This window comes from Artemia franciscana, chromosome 2, assembly GCF_032884065.1.
Source record: "Artemia franciscana chromosome 2, ASM3288406v1, whole genome shotgun sequence".
NCBI lineage: Eukaryota > Metazoa > Arthropoda > Branchiopoda > Anostraca > Artemiidae > Artemia > Artemia franciscana.
The window spans coordinates 66,514,639-66,537,882 of record NC_088864.1 but is presented as its reverse complement, the minus strand read 5'-3'; the positions used below and the strand labels follow the sequence as shown (position 1 = coordinate 66,537,882).

The following is a 23,244-nucleotide window of genomic DNA, read 5'->3' as shown; positions in this document are numbered from 1 at the left end:
TTTTTGCAAATGTTTTTAGTAAACCAGTAAAAAAGTGATATCCTACAAGAAAATTATTGGAAAATGGAATTGTCAGCCAAGATACCGCTAAAGATTCCCCCTGCCACAAGCAAGTGCCTGATCGGACTCGCCATTATTGGGAATTTTTTATTAAAATGACAAATTTTAATCGTGTAGCCCTATTTTCTTTCGTTGTAATGTTTTATTATAACGTATTTTATATTTTCATGTGAATTTAGTAGTACCTGCATTATTAGTTTCAACCACATTCTAGTTTTTAGGTTTCATTTGCTCAGACTTCCGTCTCCTAGAAAGCCCTCTCTGAAAACAAGTTTTTTTTTTTTTCTGTGATGAAATCCTTGTAATAGTTGTAGTAGAGTAATTTTATTGAAAATAATCTTTTTTTATATAATAGCACAAATAAAGCGGAGCTTGCGAGGATGTACAAACAAAAAAAAAGAACATGGAGCATGAGACCATTTACCGAAACCAACATGAAAAATAAAAACTGAAACGCAACGTTATAAAATTCCTAAATAATACACTGAAAATATCCTTAATCTGTTTCGAAAGGATACCTGCCGAGTAACTCCACACGTAAATCATGTTTAAACTGGTTGAAATTACCACCATCCTTAATATCTTTACTAAGTTTGTTCCAAAGCTTGGAAGCTTTATAAACGAGAGAAAAAGAAGACCTACATGAAGCAAGTCGAGGAACCTCAATATTTCCTCGCACCCGAGTATCGTGTTGTCCTTCTTGTGTTGCCCGACCTATATAGACATTACTCCCGACTAGTACAGACATTACCCCCGACTAAAAGTCTATATTAGTCGAGGGTAATGACATTACCCCTGACTGATAGACATTATACCCGACGAATAGACATTACTCACGACAAATATATACACATTACTACTACTAGTACTACTAATAACTCACTATAGCACCAAGCCGCCTGAGGCCAACACAGCTACGCACGCTCCTTCTCCAACCTAATCTATTCTAGGTCTCTCTTTACACCTTCCCAGGAAGTTCCTATTCCCTTTAAATCTTTATTTATGACATCCTCCCACCAAAGACGAGGACGATCTGCTTTCCGTGTAGCCCCAGTTGGTTGGCCAAAAAGGACAATCTTCGGTAATATGTCATCCTTCATCCGCAGAACGTGGCCTAGCCATCTCAACTTTTTCTTCATTATAGCCCTAGAAAGCGGGATCGAACCATATTTTTCGTACAACCTACTGTTTGAAATACGGTCAGTCAGCCGGGTACCCAGGACAATCCGTAGGCAATTTCTCTGGAAAAAATCTAGTAAATTTTCGTCCGCTTTTCGGAGCGCCCATTCTTCAGAGCCATATTTGGCCATTATCATCACTGCTGCTTCTAATATTCTAATCTTGGTTTGTAGAATTATCTTCCTATTCTTCCAAACCTTTTTAACTGTGAAAAAACACCCTGAGCCTTAGCTATTCTATTTTTAACATCTTCACTGCTCCCACCGTCTTTACTAATAATACTACCTAGGTAAGTATTATTACCTACCTGATTAATCTTTTCGTTACCCAATACATACACATTACCCCAGACTAATACAGACATTACCCCCCGAAGAATATAGACATTACCCCCGACTAATATAGACACTACCCCCGACTAATATAGACATTACCCCGACTAATATAGATATTACTCCCGACTAACTGACATTACCTGTTGTCTGACCTCTCACAAAATATACCTGCAAAACTTGAGTCTTGATTATACATCTTATGCAAAGTGTACGGTCTTGAGAATGTGCTAATAGTTTTTGCAAACAGAGTTTAAAAAACTATGGTAAAACAATTTCCGAAGAAATAGTTAGGTTGCAAACAATCTATATTCCATCCTGCCCCATTAAGTACCTGGTGTAAGTTATTACTGGGAACCACTAGCTTCAATCATAGAGTACACATATGTAGCAAGTTTCCTGACATGCCAGGCCATTTTCATGCTAAATTAGCAACAGTTTTTAAACAGGAAGAATGTGTGCGTGCAGATCTTTTCATTGCGCAATGTTGTATTCGCATTCAGTAAGGCATAACTGCGTTCACGAGAGTTTTTTTCTGACTGATGTTACTGTACTAGTTCTCCCAGACAGGATTTGGCTGCTGATAGAATAAAAATAGCCGATGGAGTTTTTACTAAAAGGTCCTAGAAGGCGAAGGGTGACCCTAAAATCCAAGTCAAAAATATATTTTTTTTTTAGTTGATGAGGAATTACTTACTTTCTAAGGTACTTAGTATCTATGAGGAACTTACTTCTATCTAATTATTCGTGTTCAATCACTGAATAACCTTAAAAATCAAAATGAAACAACAAATTAGTCATGTCCCAATATAATTTATTGAGCGACAAAGATCACAAAAATTAATACAATCTTTGGGGTGGTCCCATTGTTGACTTAAGATTGAGGGACCTGACGTTTTGCCAGTGCTTCTTCAATAGTGACACCAAGAAGTTAATGGCAAGATGGGTATTTTGAGCCAGCTCATCAGCGCTCATGGTTACATGGCCAATAGCAACGCACAGGCAGAGAACCTAGAAAACAAGTTTTCTTAAAAACAGCATTTCACAAACGTTCTTCATAAATTTCTCACTACGTCATTCCATAATTTATTGAAGAAGATTATTTAATTGAACTAAAAACAAACTTTGTCAAAGAAAAATTAATATATAACCAGGTTTTTCAAAGGGCTTTTCAAGCTTAAAAAGACTGAGTTTAATGTTGATTTAGCTAACATTAATCTTACTAATGAAGATATTTTAATAGGGAGTGGTAACTATACGCACCAGAAATTTACGCAGGGAGAGGGGTCCATCCCTTCCGAAAGTTTCCCCATGATAGTAATGCTATCATGTTATGCTATCAAGTTAAATGAGCTTCTGCGAATTGTTTCCTACTTGATATTTCAGCAACAGTATTTCTCGAGACTTTTGAGAATTCAAAAAAAAAAATCTTAAGGTGGTCAGCAGACACAATCTCTGCCTTACTCAGGCCATATCACCAAGTATCAATTCAGAAATTTAGTCTCTTACTAAACAACCAAGATATCACCCTACTCAAAACAGGAGGACGTATCTGGCACTACTTCGAAAATGAGAAAGGTTTTCCTGGTGTCTCTTTAAACACCCGTACACATTTCCAGGGTTATACGCTATTCCTATGAGGTAGGAAAAAGCGACAACAATTAGAATAAAATCCATTATTGAGCTATTCACAATAATATTGACGGATTTCTCGTTCAGATCCTCAAACCATTCCTGTAACACCAAAAACATCAAAAACCACTTCGGTAACAAACTCAACCAACCAGTTAATCAGACAAAATGAAAATGATTTGGACCACAAAATGATTTGAACCACATTAATCGTAATTATAATTAAAATTCCCCACAACTACTCCGCCAATTATGTCTACCATTTGTATTTTCTTGAGTAAGACTATGTTCCAAGCATAAAATTTATAGTTGACGAATCAGAGTCAAGATTTTAAGCATAGCTTTTTTAATTTAAGAAGATAAAGGCTTAGAAGAGCAGAGTTTCATCATAATAGGAATCTGGCAAAGATAACAAAAATTATTGTTGCATAAGCCTTTCCAACCAATTTCATGTCATTTTAATTTTTTGATTCTGATTTAAAGAGTACAACTTTAAAATCAAGAGAAACCCATCATAGAACTTGGCTTTTTAATCAACGCAGGCGACTACTGTGTGGCTTGAACGTAAGTCAGTTTCGTCAATGAGAATTTTATAATGATCATAAAAGAATGGCACAGGCCATGGATTCCCTCCTTTCCTAAAGAACACGTGATACGGGTTAGGAAATGAAAGACTATCCCTCACGAGGATGGACAAAAAACAACATTGAAAAATAGAAGGGCCAGAGATAAACATGAGAAGCTACCAAAAGTACGATTAGACGAACAGAAATTTCAGCTGTTTCAGAGACGGTTTTTCTATGGTTTTGATTCTACATTCAAAATTTTTTATTTTGTCATGTAATGTTAATAAAACATTCACTTCCTGTATTTAGGTAAATGAATTTGAGCAAATCACTCTAGTAGGCCAAATAGCTTACTTGTGGCTAAAGGTGTCTGATTTCCGCTGATAAAATAAATCCCCTGTTCTATCACGAAAATCTTATAAGCAGCCACAAAAGGGATAATGGTTACAAGAGAGGGGAATTACGACCTGAGCTTAAGCTTTGTTCAATATCCGTAAACAGATCACAACGAATCTTTTGGTAGGTTTAATTGGATCTTTGGCCAGGAGCAAAAAACAAATCACACGTCACAATTGAGTCTAAGCTGACTCAATGCAATCTTTGGGTTTGTACGACTGCTGAGGGATATCAACCTACCTTAACACTTCTACCCCAGAAACAGGGATATTCTTGGTTAATCGAACTATTACATAATTGCAACCAACTCTTTTTTTCAACTTAACTGTAATCGAATAAAAATCGACTTTCTAATATAAAATATAATAGTAGCACAATTATAATTATTTGTGTCTCGCAATTAATTTGCCATTTACGCCAGACGAAAACAATTAACCTGAAGATGCTGTTTACTTATATCGTCCCAACATCGGAGTTCCTCCGACCTCCAACAAACTCAAGAGCATGTATATACTCTTATTATATGAAAGGTTTTCAGGAGCATTACACATTTTTTTACACAATTATTACACTGATTATTAGGACACAAAAGCCGATCGACCCATATGTGTCTGTGTCATCGATAAGAGGAGATCAAAATCGTTCAATCAGTAACTGTGACCAGCAAATTTCTTTTTTGACTGAAAAACATCTAATGTCGACCCTTCGATTTTGGTCATCCCCCCCCCCCCCCGAAAAAATAAAAATTATGAGATACAGTCATTTACTCAAAGGAATCTACGGAAAGAAGCAAATGACCTTTATATCAACTTACCTTCTTCATCTGGAATTTGATGGTGGCTTTAACTTCGTCAATTTTCTGCATCATGTTCTCGCTGTGTTGAAGAAGCCCAGGGAATTTACCTGCCTTGTTCAACCCGGGGCCCAACAAACGGGGAATCTGTTTGATAAGCGATTCACTAGCCAAGAAAGCATCATATTTTTTAGCTGCAAATAAACAATACGTTAGATAAATAATATTCACACAAGTACTAGCAATAGGACAATACTAAGATGTGTCCCGTTTCTAATAACTGATTTAGCCGTTTGGCAAAAAAAACGAAGGAAAAATGGATAAAATGTAAAACAAAAACGAGGATAATTTGCCAGTGAAAGGAAACAACGACAAGACAAAGCAGATATTTCGGTGAAACCCCCCGCCAAGCCGTCATCGGCGTTTAAAAATTGTATAAATAAAACAAAAGCCAACGTTTTGAAGTAAACTTTATGAAAACAGGGAAATGAGTCATTTCTGTTTTCTATCTATATACCTCTAATTTCTATGTTTTAAACTACATAATAACTGTTCCCTGGTATAGAAAAAAGTCCAGGGTAAAATAATGTTTAGTCTTGAATCATAACAGAAATGATGTAAGTTCTTGGTGGTCTAAGGATGACCAACATTTTATTTTTAAGCCAATTTTGAATTCGTGGGCAGGAATATTCAACCTTTACTGTTTCCCGATTATTAGTTCTCGTCAAACTCAAAACAAATTTAGGAAGGAAATCGCATGAAATTTTGACATCAACATTTGGCTTCAATATGGCATGCTTTTATAAGAAGAAAAATCACTATTTGTACAGCCCACTGAAAATAAATTAAACTTTGAATTTAAGCTTAATTCGCATTGGACACGAACAAAAATTCAAAGATTGCAGGATTTTCCCAACTCCACGTAGAAGTTGCCTTACGATTCTTAAATATCCATTTTGCGTAAACCAAGCGTGCGCTACATAAAAAAAAGGTGGTTTGTCAAGGGTCACTGCTTCTTGAGGGCCTTGAGAGACAAATTGGAACCAGGGTTACTAGTGTCCAGGCAAGGCTTATCTGCTCAGATTTCACAAGGTATTAGCGAGCAACACAGTTTTAATACCTATAACCAGAAACCCGTCCCAGATACCTGTCACATAAATTATCGCGACTTGAATCTACTACTCCAATGTGGTGAATCTTTACCTTTTGTTTACACAGGTACAACCCACCAAATAATTCTATTATACCTGCCTCCAGGCACGTATGCAGGATTTTTTTTCGGGGGGGGGGGGGGTCCAAAATCTTCGATACAGCAGATATAAAGTAGCACTTTTTTTATTTAGTAACTAAATAAAGGCAAAAAGCACACATATCGAAAATTACAGATTAACTTTAATCTGTAGTATTGTAGCAGATGGGAGGAAGGAGACTCAAGCCTAAAAGTACGTTTTAGGCTCAGGTTATGTTCATAGCGATTTAGAACCAGCGATTAATCTATTATATCCCACTGAAAGGGAAATTTTAGGGTTAATAGTGCAATAAGGGTGCTGTGTGTGTGTGTGTGTGGGGGGGGGGGGTAGTTCTTCTATTGCGAAACCGTCGATTTTAATGAAAAATGATAGTTTCCAAAATTGATCCATTAAAAGCTGTACTATTCTGAAAAGGGGGGATAAACGCTATAAATAGATAAATTATATTTTGCTATGTAAAGCAAACTCTCTTTACAAAAAAAAACAGTACCATCGCTAATTACCAAAGAGGGTAAAAAGTTAGACAGAAAATGGGTTAATAATTGGGTAGTGACTTGACCGGATAAATTGCATGCTGTAAAATCCCAAAAAAGGCTTCACACATGTTTCTAAATTCTTAATAAATGTCCTACTTTTGCCAGAAATCCCAAGAAACCATGGGGAAATTAAACATTTCACAAAATTTCAGGGGGGGGGTCCCAAAGCCCCCCCCCCCCTGCGTAGGTGCCAGCCTGCCTCTCAGGCTAGTCTATCATATATAAGGATCATTACAAACAAGAGGAAGAAAATGAAGAAACGCTACCCAGTAAAGACGATAAATACAAGTTCAAGTTGGGATAAAATCCTTTTAAAACAGGTATAAATTTCACAAAAAAATACTAGATTTTAATAGGCATTGATATATACGCCAGCGAAGTCATTACACAATTCAACAATTTAAGCTTTTTCAACAAATCGCAATTTTATCAGCAAAAATAACACCTTAGGCGGTGAATGTAGTAAGTCTTCATTAGACTTTGGAGAGAGACGGGGATACATCTCCCCTCTAAATATTTCAAATTTAAAAGCAATGATTAAATTCACAGCTTACCTCCATGGAAGCGAGAGCGGGAGAAGCAGAGTATGTCTTCTAAATAAAACATTTTTTCTTGGTAAACCCTTCAATTGGAACAAAATTTTTTAGGAAGTGAGGTCATGAGCGTCTGAGATTTATTTTGCGATTGTATGGTCCTACTTTGACCAATATTAAATTAAGTACTATATTAAAACCAAGGCACCTTGGTATTTTTGAATTGCAGCACCTTCCCCTCCCCCCATAAACTTCTACATGCAAGCCGGACTGACAACAGTCTTTTATCTCCTTGGCCAGAAAATGGAAATCCTTTGCTGTTGTGATAACGAGGCAGCTGCACAAATTCACGTAGAGGGACCATCCAACCTTTTTTTTTTTTTTTCATTACAAAAATAATACAAAATGGTATTTTCAAAATATACGAAAAAGGGTACTTTTGAACTCTAGTAACACGCAATTTATTCCTCTTAATTGGCAACCGTTCTTCCTTGGGCGTGAGGATCACTAATTTAATTGGAAATTTTTTCCCAAAAGATTCTGCCGTTCTGCTGTAATTTTACCCCTACAGTTTTCCCCTCTAAGGGCTTTACTAGAATTCATTGCCAAAGCAAAAACTATGAGAGCCACTAATTTACTAATAAATAAGTACCACTATTAGCAAAAACTAACAAAAGAAGAAACCCTGCCCAATTATGAAATAACACAGTTTCACTAAGTAAACTCGCGAAATCTACAGGGTTACTTTTCATAAGGGCCAGTGCCCACCCCCTGAAAAATTCCCACACAAGCAAAATTGAGCAGCCAGAGAGAAAGTACAAAATAGGTACCTCAATACGTCGATCAGGTGATAACAAAGCGACCAGATATATTTCCCGAATTGAAGACGGATTACATATCAATTAGAATTTACTCTGTATTTAGCTGAAGACTCATTGAGAGTTAGTATATTTTAGCACAGAAATGCGCCTTTTGAAGCATCTGCCCCACTCTAACTACAAAACAATAAAATAAACCCTGCTGTAGAGTTTTCAAGCACTCATCTACAAATCGGACAAACATAAAAGATTAAGCGTCCCTTTAAGTGACCAAACGGAATGGAGGACAACTAGCCTCGTTCCCATGTCTCTTTTTCCCCGAAAGACATCCAAATAAAATTGAGTCGTTTGGTACATCATAATTGAAAGGTCCAATAGCATATGTTATTTAGAAAAATACGGACATTTTTCGCGAGAAAGTTTTCTGCAGGGAAGAAAGGATTTCCTAGGGAGGAAATTCTCTGAATTCATATAGTTTTCTTTTTATTCGTTTTGGATGCACAAATTTTTTGTGGAAAATGTGGCTATCCACGAAGGTGCTGCGGGGTGACAGCACCCCTAGTTATTGTAATGCTTAGCATTTATCTTAATACTTTATTTAACTAAAGTGGTTAGCTTCAAAATAGAGGGTAATTATTAAAGAGGGGCGGTAGGTCATCGTACAGGGGGAGGGGGGTTAAGGTGCCTAAAGGAGAACGTTGTTTAATATTCGCAAGAAAAAATGCTTTGACAATGATTATAATTCTTAAAAAACTAGCCCCTTCAATTATTTATCAGGAGGGGGTCTGAAATATCAAAGTCTACTTAAGCGCGATCATTTACTCAGATTTCAAGGTGGATTCATCGAACCAGCCTTTATATGGATATTACCCATGAACACCACTGGATACTAAATGATGTATATAAATAGAAAAATGAGAAATTTTGACACTCCACTCCCCACACCTGAAGATTTTCCTGCTGTTGCTCACGATCCCCCTCCACTTCTCTACCTCTGTGTTGTTAGAAATCTAAATGTAAGCTGCCATACCCAAATGCAATCCTCCTCCCCTAAACTTTTATCCTATAAATATCGAAAGTTTCACCGAGAGATAGGAACGCAGTGTTTTGTGAAAAAAGCACACTTTCCCTTCCTAACAAATATTCGCCGGCCCTCCTCCATAATAATTGATGCAAAATTATATACCACTGTACATAATTTTATACAACCTCAAATGAATAAACTTAGTCAAATGAAGCTTAAAATATGAGTCTATTTTAGCCGTTTATTCTGTAAGAAGTACTTGCATATTTAGGATCGAACGCTCCAGGGGACGTTAGTACTGTCACTGAAACTAGCTAGCTCAACAGATAGTCAAAATTGTCGTTTCACGCCACAAAATGGCAGAAAATACTACTCTACTATGGCACAATATTTTGTTTTTTACTTAAAACCGGTTCGTAGAGCTTTCTATTCCCTTTCTAATAAACATCCGCAATTACCTGGGGAAATATACGATATAAGGAGGGGGAGGGGGTGTCCACAGGGGGAGGGGTTCTGGGGGCAAACTCGTAACACCGACTTAGATTACCAAGATTTATTATTACAGCAAATAATATTTTCGCTCTTCATCCTATCTGCATTTAATTTATCGATGACGAAACTGTCAAATCAATAAACTCTGGCTGTGCATATTACCACCTCTAAGGGCCATTAATTCCCCTCTAAAACTTCCCTTGGGTCTGTATCTTTCTATTATCCTGAGTCAAGAAGGTAGGTCATGCTTTTGATAAATCTTTTAAACCCTTGGAAAAGATTTTCATGTGAATGACATTGCATTATTATGTTTCTTATAACTGGGCTTTCTTTATTAATATATACAAGCCAACTTAGCTCACTGGGCAGCGTGTTGTACTTCTAATCTGAAGTTCACGGATTAGACTCTCCCATTAGTCGAACTCTTCATTGGGACGTTTTTCCATCGTCATATTTTTCATTGGAATGTTTTTTCAAAATTCAACTTTTTCAAGATTTTTCATATGAATGATAAACCAATTTAAAAACCCCATTTAAATGATCCTACTACAAATATTCTGTGACCAGTGGTACCATACAATCCAACTGGTAAACGAAAACAATTTTGTACCAGCAGGTGCCCTCCTCCTTGGATAAGGGTCCGACTTCAGCCTTAGAATTAAAGGTTTTTTCCATTGTCTTTCTAAACTTTGTTCGTTTTTCTATTTACAAAATTTAACAATTCCCTTTTTAACACTAAAGTATAGGACAGTAATATTTCTTCTCCTCTTTGACATTGTTATAACTTTTTTTTGGTTTGGTTCTCTTTATTTCGACTTTCCTATTCCTTGATTTTCTTAGTTAAAATAAAGCTTGCAACTTAAAAGTTTGACTAAAACCTTCAAATTAAGGCCAGATTATTTGTCTAAGAAAATAAGAAACCTTTGAATAATTCAAAAATACTATTGCATCTAGGGACCATTAATCCGCTCAAAAACTGCCACCTAGTCTATCCCTTTCTAAATATTTTACTCCGGGTCCCGATTTTGTTTGTTTCTCAGTATTTCAGCCCCCAATGCATGTGGAAAAACATTTTTATCTAAAAAGCTGGTCAGTTGCTACAAAGGGTGATATTTTCCCTTGAATATGAACAAGGGAAAAAGTCAGTGATTCCATACAATCAAGCCTGGCAAACAAAAAAAAAACTAATTAAAAAACATTCTTTTGAAAGGAAATACAGAATCTCACTTTTTGGATATACAAGTCTAAAACCTCAAAAACTGATTTTTCAGCTTCGTTGAATTTGATCGCATAATTTAAATGCCCCCCACCCCCGGCTGAAACCTGAGATAATCCACATACAGCCGAGATAGATTCGTTTTCACAAGTCTTTAACTATTCCAATTTACTGGTTTAACTATTAATATTGCCTCTAGTGTCATTCGTAAATAGGTCCTGCAGCACGGCATCCAAGATTATTGTTGTTTTGTTGGGTTTTTTCTAGGGGGGGGGGGGGGTAGGCTACAACAAAAATTTCGAAATAACAAAAATTTGTCGGTATATATTACTACTTTTGTGCGAGTTGGGCGAAACTTCTGGAGGGTGGGGGGTTCAATGAGTGTACCGTCCCCTCTCCTTGACAATGACCCTGTTTAGAAGAAAATACCTACCAAGATTTTTGATGAGCTTTTTGTTCTTGTTCAATTTTTTCAAATCATCAGCACTCATGAATGGGATATTGTTAGCCTTAGCCTCATCACAATGCTGCTGGTCGCCCAGAATACAGATCTGCATCTTTGGCTTGGGGATGTTCTTGAGCCTAGAATTTATTTATTATATGAATAAAATTTCCTGAAGTTCATTAACAAAACGATCAGGTTAACAAAATTAAATATTTTCAGACAACTGCTGTCTTTTTCTCATTTTAAATTATTAAACCTAATCAGATGACCAACTTGAATTAAGGTTGACCAATGAGAAGAGACCTCGGTGTGCTTCATTTTCTTGCATTATTACCTCAGACAAAGGATTCATTCATTCAAAATCATGTTCGAATTCATGCAAAATCATGTGTAATTTTACATGTTGTCATAGATTTGTTCTAATTACATTATTATCTAATTAAGTAGATGGTAGATGTCACTTGCGCCGTCCGACTAGCAAAACATCTTAACACAGTTTAGCTTTTTATATTTGTGCGCGAAAGTTGGTTCTTCATGCTGAAAATGATATTGACTTATGAAGTTTTTTTCGCTCTACTTTTGAGTACCAGAATCACTCCTGTTGAAGCCGTCGCTGTGCCAAAAACTGACTTAATAAAGTTACATTTCCTTTCTGTTGCTTTGGCACCATCTATCTGGAACACACTAAGTACATTGTATTTACTGCGTTAAGTCACAGATGGCGCATCGTCCACCAGTAGAAACAAAACGACACGAAGGAGACATGGATGCCGGGTGCAGAAAAATTAAAGAAAAAAGCGCATGGGGTGTACCATTTTAGTACTAGTCACAAACCGTGACAATTGTCCTTCACCAAAAACAAGGGCTTCAGTGAAAACTGGCGAAAATGTTGAATACTAAAACTTCACGCTAGGGTGAAAAATCAGCAATTTCAATTGAACTAAGAAATGTTGGCGTAAATTCGAATACTCCTTCTGTATATCGTTCATAGACTCGCGCAAACTTAACACTTTCCTTCAATCCATTGCAAATTTGTACTCTAAACGCAGATTTCGTTGTACAAAATTTTCGTTGGAAAAGTGGTTTTGCTACATGGGTTTTTTATTGGGTGTTCGGATTAATTTGTCATCTTTGCGTAATGTGGCACGAGTTATAAATACTAAAAACGATATTCCCCCAAAAATTAAGGGTCTAAACAAATTTCTCAAACTCATGACCTAGCTAGATCATTTTTTCACGCCAGGGGATTCGATGGCGCCAATTTTTAAAAATAAGGATGAAATTGAACACAACGAAAGGAAATATGGCTACAGATAAATCTGCTACCACTTAGTGAATTAAACTCAATCCTCAAGGAGAGTCTCAAGGGTGTCACTCCGAGGAGTCTTGGAGTCAGAGTATCATATTATATATATATATATATATATATATATATATATATATATATATATATATATATATATATATATATATATATATATATATATATATATATATATATATATATATATATATATATATATATATATATATATATATATATATATATATATATTATATATATATATATATATATATATATATATATATATATATATATATATATATATATATATATATATATATATATATATATATATATATATATATATATACATATATATATATATATATATATATATATATATATATATATATATATATATATATATATATATATATATACATATAATTATTACCAAACTTATCTCGCCTAACCTGTCACCATCAAACCTTGCATTAAATTGAAAAAGTTGGATGGCAATGCTGACTAAATCCAAGGAGAAAAAAAGGTATTTTGGAGATTCGCCAGTCAACGTTGACATTCACCAATTAGTGACATTCCCGGTACTCTATTAGCAACTGTATATGTTTATTGATGTACAAATATTTTCCTGAAAATTACTCCATGTTTTTTTTCTTTGAAAATTAAAATGATAACTAAGATTTTCTGGTCTGAAAAGGGATCAAAAATGGTCATGAGTTGAGAAAAGTCGAATAGAGCCTTGATTTTGAAAAAAAAATAAAAAAATGAGCGACTTCATATTTATATATTTTTCAAGAGCATAAATTATGTCATCCCCCCCCCTCCACAGGGGTGTTCGTATTATTTTTTAGCATTGATGATGCATGCAAAATTACAAATGGTGACAAATGACTTGGAACAGTTGAAGAAAAAAAGCATGGAACATGGAACAGTAAATATCACGTTGAATTGCAAAGGAAAACGTTGTGCAACAAAATCTGCTATTGGAAGACAAATCAAAATGAAAATTGTATGAAGGAACATGTTAGTTTAGCACAAAGGATCTGTGAAGGACAGCAGGAAAAAGGATATTCACACCAGAAGTACTGAACTCAAATGGAATTGCTGTTTTCCGCCAAGAAATAGCAAAAATTTGATTTGCAAAGTAAAATAATGCACAACGAAATATGCGGTTCGAAGACAAATCGAAATAATAATGGAGTGAAGGAGCGTGTTAATGCAGCGTGCCTGAGTCTATGAAGGATAAACAAGAATGAGGAATTAATTTTTAATACCTATGACAAGTGAAAAATGTTTAGTCAAACCATTTAGACTTGCCTTTCTTTTCATGAGAAAAATCTAAATGGTTAAAACCATATTATATATATACAGATATATATACATATATATATATATATATATATATATATATATATATATATATATATATATATATATATATATATATATATACATATATTTAAAAAATTTGAACAAAACAGGTTTTCCAAAGAAAAGTAAAGAGCTCCATTAAATAAAAAATAAGCAGAAATAAAGTAAAGTAATCTTCCAAGCGTAAAACAACCTCAAATCACCATCAATAAATAAATGAAACCGGAAACAATCAGAAATTAAAATAAAAGGAAACAAAAAAATATAATAAAAGTTAAAATAAAAAAATAAAAGAATTTTATATTTACATCTACAAGGTCAAGCAATAAGCAACTTCTGATGCAGCTAGGTAGTCACCAAAGTCAACTTGTTTTTGTGTTCACTTTATAGGTAAAGATTCACTTCAGTCTATCAACTGTTTACAGGTTATATCATTTAATATAATCAAATTAATTTGAGTTGTCCTACTCTATTGGGTAGAAGAAATTGATTAGATTTCCTTATATTCTATTATTTCTTGATTAATTTTTCCCTTCTATTGCGCAAGTTTCATTTAATTTATTTTGCTTGTGCATTGTAATATGGAGTCTTAAAGGTGTACTATATGAATTTTATAAAGAAAATAACTCTAAGGCAATAGCTGAAACAAAAAGTAACAAATGTAGTGAAGGACTGACAAGGGAGTTAGAAATTGGTTTGAAAATTTAGTTCTGGAATTATAACCTAAAACAACAACTCAGGCAAGACATCCTTCCAACTTTTTAAGGCAATATCTCTTCCTTCACTACTACTACTATTACTAATAACTCACTGCACCACCAAGCCGCCTGAGGCCAACACAGCTACGCACGCTCCTCCTCCAACCTAATCTATTCAAGGTCTCCCTCTTTAAACCCTCCCAAATAGTAATTAATTCCAAAACAACCAAATTTTAAAAGCAAGAAATTGATAAAACTGTCATTAAGATAAAAGTATGTCATACCTAATTGTGGCCAAATTTATAATAGTGAGGTAGTAAAATAACTGACAAAAGAATGATTGTAAAATAACAGTGTTATAGTATCACAATAATAGTAAAATAGTGAAAAGAAGCAAATAGTAAAACAATCTAAATTACTTTGTTATTCACTAAAAGCAAACTAACAAAAAAGAGAAGTTAGCTATGACTCAACATTAATTTTATTGACCCCCAAAAATTTGAACCTCTGACCAAATCAAAAAGACAAAAATAAAAGAATTTCTAAAATGTTTACAATTAATTCAGCCCTTTAAATATGATTATTGTCGTGTAACAGCATCAAAGCTCTAAAAAATATACACAATTCAAGTTGAAACATCAACTTTGTCACATTAAACTCACCCATTTTAAGTCAAGCAGATAGCTAGACCTATTTGGCAGTAATAATTACTACCTCCCCATTTCTTTTTAGACCCTGGGTAAAGGTCAAATTGAAACCTTGAAAGACATACTTGACTGTGCCAGAAAAACGCTTATCCTTTTGGGGGTCATAGTTTTTCAATCCAATTTGAAGTTCAACTGTTTCAGTGAATTTCCTCTTCTTCTCCTGAGAATTCTTCAGGATGGTATTGACTGCCTCATAAAGGGTGTCACGAGATACTTTTGAACTAAAAAAAGAAAAAAATAGGTCTCTCAGGTAACATCCCACACTCAAACTTGTATACAATTTTTACTTACATCTATTTGAATCAGTCAAGTAAAAGTCATGAAAAGACAAGAATAGTTAGTTATTTTGTAATGGGGCCTTACAAAAGAAAAAGAAACCCAACATTTTCAACCAAAGCATATGATCCTAAGTACTTTGGTTCAAAACACAAGTTTCTTGCTTGTATTAATAAAAAAGTGAAAACAAAAAAATGAACCAGATGAAAAACATGGAAAAGGCCAGGAGATCGCTAAAACTTTTAAATAGCAAACTTGGACAACTCCTTGTGTAGTCAGACCATTTTGGTAAACATGGTCCAAACTTACCCATAACAATTTGGGGATCAGTACTAAATAAGAACAAGCATTTAAAACTGGACAAGAACTCAGCTCAAGTCCTGGGTACCATTTTACCTAGGCCTGCAGTCTGTCAAAAACAAACTCAAGTAACATTAAATTTTGCTATAATAAATCTTCTAGATAAAGTTTTTCATCATCTTTAAAAATGAGCTGAGGTGGATGTGACTTTTAAAAATGGATCCAAAGCCCAAATTATTCCTTGGGAGAATTTTTTTTATAAAAGTTAAAAAATTATGCTAAAAGTTTACCCAAAAAGACCCTCTTCCCATCAGCCTGGTTTTTAGGATTGACAAAGCTAAATGCATAAAAAAAAAACAAGGTAGAAAATGTATCTAAGAATCATATGCACACTCTCCCCAAAATTTTCATTTCTCTGTAATGCACTGTGATGTTGCAAGGCAATTTACACCAATTAGACTCTGTTAGATCTCTAAATGCAGCTAATCAAATAGCCAGTGCAATCCCCGATTGGAGGGACAGGATTAAATCAAAGAATCATGGCTTGCTCTATAGGCTAGTGAGTTTTACACAATTGGGGCATTAATGAGACCTACTAAACCTTAAGAAGCAATTCCTTTTATCTTAAGAGTTGTTGGTCCTTTTGGGTAAACTTTAAAATTATAATGTTTTAAAGCTTGTATATGAATCACTACAACACTGCCCATAGAAGAGTGCATGAGGAGAGCTGCTACCAAGTTTTATTTGTTTACATAATATTATATCTGAATTCATGTTTTATTACCCTTGTAGATTGTACCCATAGGACAATACAATCAAAACTCTGGGAATTACTGAGTAATTTTAAAGGAGGATCTAAAACCTAATAGAATAAGCATTTTGGTGATTTACACCCTTCTATCAAAGTAATTTTGGGTTAACCATTCAAGGTGGGATAGCCTATAGGTAGGAAACAACATCCATATATTTTTTAATTGCAGGTGTTTCTTCAATTTAATCTGCTTATCATTTTTATCTCAATGTCCCTTTAACTACTATCCTTTACAATAAGCTTGATTTGAATTTCACAGCAATAATTTATTCATTGCCATACAAATATTTTTTAGAAGGTATATTTTAGAACTTTATTGGTCCCAGAAATGAACAAAAAATTTTTTCTCATTTATTGTATTTTAAGGAAACTTCTATCAACCATTGGTTACGCCAAGATTCCCAGACTTTCCCAAGAGCATTCTTTGCACCTGATTTTTTACGTTTGGTGGTATGCCAAGCCTGGAAGCAAGCTAGTAGGAGCATACTCGTTAGGGGGAGCACAGCAAAAAAGGCATGGGAGAGGGGATGGTGGCCATTTAATGACTTTCAACCCTTTAAGAGGGTACTAGACTCTTGATGTTGTATCAAATGCTCCCACTTCCCAACTAATCTACCAGGCATAAAACTTCAGAAGATGGATAAGGCCAAAATAATGGGAAAAGTGGCTACAAGCAAAAAGCTACAAACCTTCTCCCAGTAATGAGTTAAATTACTTGGTGATACAGAACACCATTGCAGGAGGATCCTCTATAAGAGGTAAACCAACCCTTTCAGGGTACCAGCAAGACTGGGGAGCTTTAAGTCAACTCTATCCCCACTTGAGTTATGCCCCTCAAGGAAATCATAGCCTAGTAAACAAACACAGCATTTGCATAGGATTTGGATTAATGGATAATTCTTCTAAGCTTGGTATGTTTTGACAGGCGTTTTTGGCCTGAAAATCCTCTTTCTACCTAATTTATTTACTCCTGTAGTAGCATGATATCTGTAGGCAAGAATATATGAGTCAGAGGTAATAGGCTTGAGACTGCCAGGGCAGGATTTTAACTCATGTTGATAGAAGAGCATCACTAAGTGCTGGTTATGACCAAGATGGGTCAAAGATTGCACAAAGCTTCCATTCATACTAGATGTCCCAGGGCCTTCTTGCTGTCTGGCTCTAATCCAGCTTAAGCACTTTGGTATAGAGTTGAGGAGATATGTGATTATTTTCCTGCACTAGTGTCTAGAATCATTGCTTCTCTTGAGGACAAAATAATTTCAGTGATTCCAAGAACATAAAAATTGTTATATAATTTATAGTAGTACATACCCCTGTAGAATCAACTGACAGAGATACTAGTGACTCAGATGAGTTTTACTTACAGTTACAGGAGTAAAAGACAGGGTCCCAGGTAGAAATATATTTTTACTAGACTTTAATGCCCAGGTTGATAGAAATAGGGATAAATGGTATCCTAGCCTAGGTAAATTTGGTGTGGGAAAAGAAAACAGTAATGGCTACAGACTTTTGCAATTTTGTAGGTATAACAATCTAGTTATAACCAATAGTGTTTGGTCATAAAACGGGTCATAAGTTAATATGGCATTCACATGATGGTAAGACAGTAAACCTTATTGATATTAGATTAGAGTAAACTGAAAACTGGCAGGATCAATACAAGATACTAGGGTTTATAGGAGTGCTGTTATTGATGTTAAAAGAAAAGTTCACCATCTAGTAGTGTCTAGTGTTAATTTTAAGCTGAAATTCAAGAAGGGTAACTACTTCCTGGGAATTTACAGTGTTGGTAGATTCCAGGATGAGAATGTGAGAGAACATTTCTATGAACAGTTGAATACTCAATTGGAGAGATTAAAATTTGACAATGTGGAAGATGGTAGAATAATTTTAGAAAAACAATTTGTGAAGTTCCTGATGTGTCTTAGGGAAAAATGTTAGGACTGCAGCTAGGAATATTAGTGAAAAAGCTTAATGTTTAATAGAGAGGAGAAGGGGGTTAACTTAAAACTGAAATTCCAGAGGGTTTACTACCTCACAGGAATTTATGATGTTGATAGACTCCAGGATGAGAATCTGAGAACATTTCCATGAACAGCTGAATACTCAATTTGAGAGTTTAAAATTTGACAATATGGAAGATAGTTGGAAAAATTTTAGAAAAACAATTTGTGAAGTTGCTGATGGTGTCTTAGGGAAGAAAGTTAGGACTGCAGCTAGGAATATTAGTGAAAAAGCTTTATGTTTAATAGAGAGGAGAAGGGGCTTGTACAAGAATTACCTAAGTGATAGATCATGTGAAAACAAAAGGAATGTAAAGAAAGTACAAAAAGTAATAAAATATGAACTGAGGAGGTGTGAAGTGGAGGCCATGGATAAAATTGCCAAGGATCAGGAAGATACAGCTAGATGGCAAAATAGTGACATATTCTACTGGCAAATTGATAAATTGAGAGGAAGTAGTCAATATAGACTTGTCCTAGTTAAAGATAGGAATGGGGCCACAATTAGTGATAAGGAAAGAATTAAAGAGATGGGCACAACAATTTGAGAATATGCTAAACCAAGATATGGAAGAATATGAAAAGTTTACAATACATTGGAAATGATGGAAGATCTGTTTTGTGATGGCAGAACTAAAAGGATTAACAAGAGGTACAAGCTCATATGGCACTTGTGACAAGGTCAGAAGAGCTAAGAGCCAAGAGCTCATTTGGCATGAGCTCTAGCAGAAATCTACAAATCAACATATTGATTTAAAAGGAAAATCAGAGGCTTAATGCCAATCAGATTTAAAATAAGAGCTCTGAGACATAAGGTCCTTCTAAATATCGAAATTCATTAAGATCCAATCACCCCCTCATAGGTTAAAAATTCCTCATCTTTTTTAATTTTTCCTCTCTTTTCAACCCCCCCCCCCAGATGTTCAAATCAGGAAATAACAACTTTATCAAGTCATTTTTTGCAGGTTCCCGACATGCCTACCAATTTTCATCATCCTAGCACATCCAGAAGCACCAAGCTTGCCAAACCATTGCCCCCCTAACTCCCCCAAATTGAACGGATCCAGTCCAGTTATATCAATCATGTATCTATGACATTTGCTTATTCTACCCACCAAGTTTCATCCCAATCTCTCCACTATGCATTTTCCAAGATTACTGATTTCCCCCTCCAACTCCCCCCAATGTCACCAGAACTGGTTGAGATTTGAAATAAGAGAGACATAAGTTCCTTCTAGATATCAAATTTCATTAAGATCTGGTCACCCATTCTTAAGTTAAAAATAACTCAATTTTTCAAATTTTTCTGAATTGACCCCCCCCCCAGCTCCCCAAAGAGAGAGGATCCGTTCCAATTATGTCAATCATGTATCTAGAACTTGTGCTTATCCTTACTATCAAGTTTCATCCCTATCTCTCCTCTCCGAGTGTTTTCCAAGATTTATGTTTCTCCCCTTCAACCCCCATGTCCCTTGATCTGATTGGAAATGAAAATGGAGCATCTGAGACATAGGATCTTTCTATATATGAAAGATCATGCATATATGTTTCATTAAGATCCAATCACCCATTTGTAAGATAAAGAAACCTCAATTTTCACATTTTCCAAGATTTCCAGTTCCCCCCTCCAACTTGCCCAATGTCACTGGATCTGGTCGTGATTGAAAATAAGAGCTCTGAAACACATGACCCTTCTAAATATCAAATTTTATTATGATCTGCTCACCCGTTTGTAAATTACAAATGCCTAATGTTTTCTAATTTCTCTCAGTTACCCCCCCCCCAACTCCCACAAAGAGAGTGGATCTTGTCTGGTTGTGTCAGATGAAGTTTCATCCTGATCTCTCCACTCTAAGTGTTTTCCAAGATTTCTGGTTCCCCCTCCCCCCAATGACACTGGATCTGGTCAAGAATTAAAATAAGAGGTCTGAGTTACAAGGTCCTTCTAAAAATGAAATTTCAGTAAGATCCAGTCACTCCTCATAAGTTAAAAATACCTTATATTTCTAATGTTTCCAAATTAACTGTCCCCCCCACTCCCCCCCCCCAGATGGTTGAATTGGGGAAACAACTATTCCATATTTTATCTGGTCCAGTCTCTGATACACCTGCTAAATTTCTTTGTCTTAGCTTATCTGGAAGTGCCTAAACTAGCAAAATCCAGATCCTGATAGTGTGGTAAATGAGTTTCTTAAATAATGTGGCTCTGAGGCTAGAAAAGTTACTGAAGATTATGAATACAATTTTTGAATAGGGGGAAGTACCTAACAATTTCAGGAAAACTTTAATTAAACCATTGTATAAGAAAAGAGATAGGAGTGAGTGTGGTAATTATTGAGGCATTTGTCTGGTCTCTGTTGGTTGCAAATTACTTGGTAGCATGATACTTTTTAGACTGAGAGATGCTGTAGACAAAGTTCTAAGAAAAGAACAGTGCAGTTTTAGAAAAGGTAGAGGATATGTTGACCAAATTTTCAATCATAGGTTAATAATTGAGAAGTTTATAATCTTTCACTTTTCATTATGTAGATTCTTTAACTTAATAATTATATTAAATTACATTGACCAGTGAAATAAGATGGTGTTAAGCCTCCTGTACAATAACACTAGGGTTGTGAACTTCATCAAGGTTAGGCATCATCCCAAATTGGCTTCTTTCCCTATTTTTCTAGTCCCAGTCAAAATTCTTCTTGCCTTAAACAGTGGCATTTGAGAGACTATTCCATGGTGGCAAGGAGTGAACAACACAGAAGTTCTGATCGACATGTTGCTGGCTTCTGAGAACCTGCTGTGTCCCCTGGTGGAGCTGTAGAAGGGTAAAGAGAAAACTGAACTGAATACTTGATGTTCAAGCAAATTGCTAGTCATGTAAATATCTCCCATCTTTCTTCTGTATACCAGTGTAGAGTGTGAACCCAAGAGCCCAGTTTCCTTTTGCACCTTGAGCTCATGTATGGCTATGGAACATGAGCTCCTTGTCAATAAGTAATGCCTAAATCTTTTCCTTCAGTTACCCCCTCAAGTAGATATTCCTAATGGTGATCAGTTGAGGTTTCTTCAGCCAAGATTGGGAACTTTTTGTTTAGATACAATGTTTTACAGGCCTTTCAGACCATTTTGACAGCATGTTAAGCTCTTTCTGAACAGTTGAGGGTTCATCATTACATCTAGCTAGCCCTAGTAGCTTATATTCATCAGCATCAGAGGATTCTTTAGGGAATTCAATAGCTACCTTTATGGATTATTTAATATTCAATTTAACTAACCTGCTTAAGCCTGAGCCTAACCTACTAGAGGAAAGTCACTAGACAAAAAATAGCATCCAAGCAAAGAAATCACTGAAAATATTACTAAATAAATGGGGGTGACAATCCTGCCTTCGCTTAACTGTTACTTTCTCGTTTAAATGCTCCAGTTACTAGCTATTTACCTTAAAAGGAACCAGGACCTATTCCCTAGTACGGTAGTATCAAAACAATAGAAAACAAAGGAATCACAATTAAAGGGGAAGGCTAGCATAAACTAAAAATCAAATTCCAAACTGAAATCTTATCGATTAAAAAAGATAATTCAACAAACCTCATCTTTCCTGAAAAGTCTAACTTCCAATGTAATCTTTTCTTCTCAATAGTCCAGAGAATGTGACATTGCCGGCTAAGTCGACACAAGTAGCATTTTTCGGCACCGATTTTCCCAATCGGCAGCGAATTGCAAAGAAAATGGCAGAAAGAAGAAAACAAATAAAAAAAATATAAAGCAAAGATATACGTAAATATTTTGATAGAAAGAATTCAACAATTTTGAAAGGCCCGAAAATGGCACATAATGAGTGGAAGACCTCTACAGCACGAATTGAAAATTAAACGTCTTTCTGAGCTTTTTCAATCCACAACTACGTTTAAAAACTTCGCGCTTAAGACATTATTGTTCTACCTCCACCGTTTTCCCACTGAGCTGCTGAAATCAATACTGAAAAAATTACGTGTGTCCGCCAGTTACAGTAAGTTCTTACTGCGGCTATTTTCACGCAGAAAAGGCTCTTTTTGCATAATCTGTCATATTTTACCCATTTTTTACAGCAAATTCACCTGTCATAATGATCCAACGGCTGTGTCAAAATATTTCAGCCAAGCTGTGGTTAATTATTAAACAGCTCATGGTAACAAACTGTAGTAAGGAGCGACCCGGTTCAATAGTAACCGAAACTCTACAAAATGGAATTTTGATACCAATAGTTACATCAAAAGAATCGCATTTTAATGCTGATTTTAAATATACAAGTTGCATCAAGATTAATCTTACTCGTCAAAAGTTAAGAGCCTAAGAAAATTAGACTTATTTTAGAAAATAGGGGGAAACACCCCCTAAAAGTCATACAATCATAACGAAAATCACACCATCAGATTCAACGAGGAGCTTTTATCAACTTAATTTCAGCCTGCCTGAAGTTACAGGCCATAAACTTTGCAGATTAGTCACTTCTTTCGTTTAAAGACT

The 23,244-nt window shown here is 35.3% G+C and overlaps 1 protein-coding gene across 1 annotated transcript; it reads right to left on the bottom strand.

Annotated features, from left to right (window-relative positions):
• Positions 1-2,368: 2,368 nt before the first annotated feature.
• Positions 2,369-22,435, bottom strand: LOC136043980 (large ribosomal subunit protein uL1-like). Its single transcript, XM_065729064.1, has 5 exons — positions 22,327-22,435; positions 15,420-15,575; positions 11,261-11,409; positions 4,980-5,152; positions 2,369-2,582 (listed from the first exon to the last, which is right to left on the bottom strand). Exons 1-5 carry the CDS (start codon positions 22,329-22,331, stop codon positions 2,412-2,414), a joined length of 654 nt encoding a protein of 217 aa, XP_065585136.1. The 5' UTR covers positions 22,332-22,435; the 3' UTR covers positions 2,369-2,411.
• Between the last annotated feature and the right edge of the window lie 809 nt (positions 22,436-23,244).

Coding starts and splice junctions, on each gene's coding strand:
- LOC136043980 (XM_065729064.1), bottom strand. Junction 11,410..15,419: donor CGTTTTTCTGGCACAGTCAA/GTATGTCTTTCA, acceptor AATAAATTCTAG/GCTCAAGAACATCCCCAAGC. Junction 5,153..11,260: donor AAAGCTCATCAAAAATCTTG/GTAGGTATTTTC, acceptor GTTTATTTGCAG/CTAAAAAATATGATGCTTTC.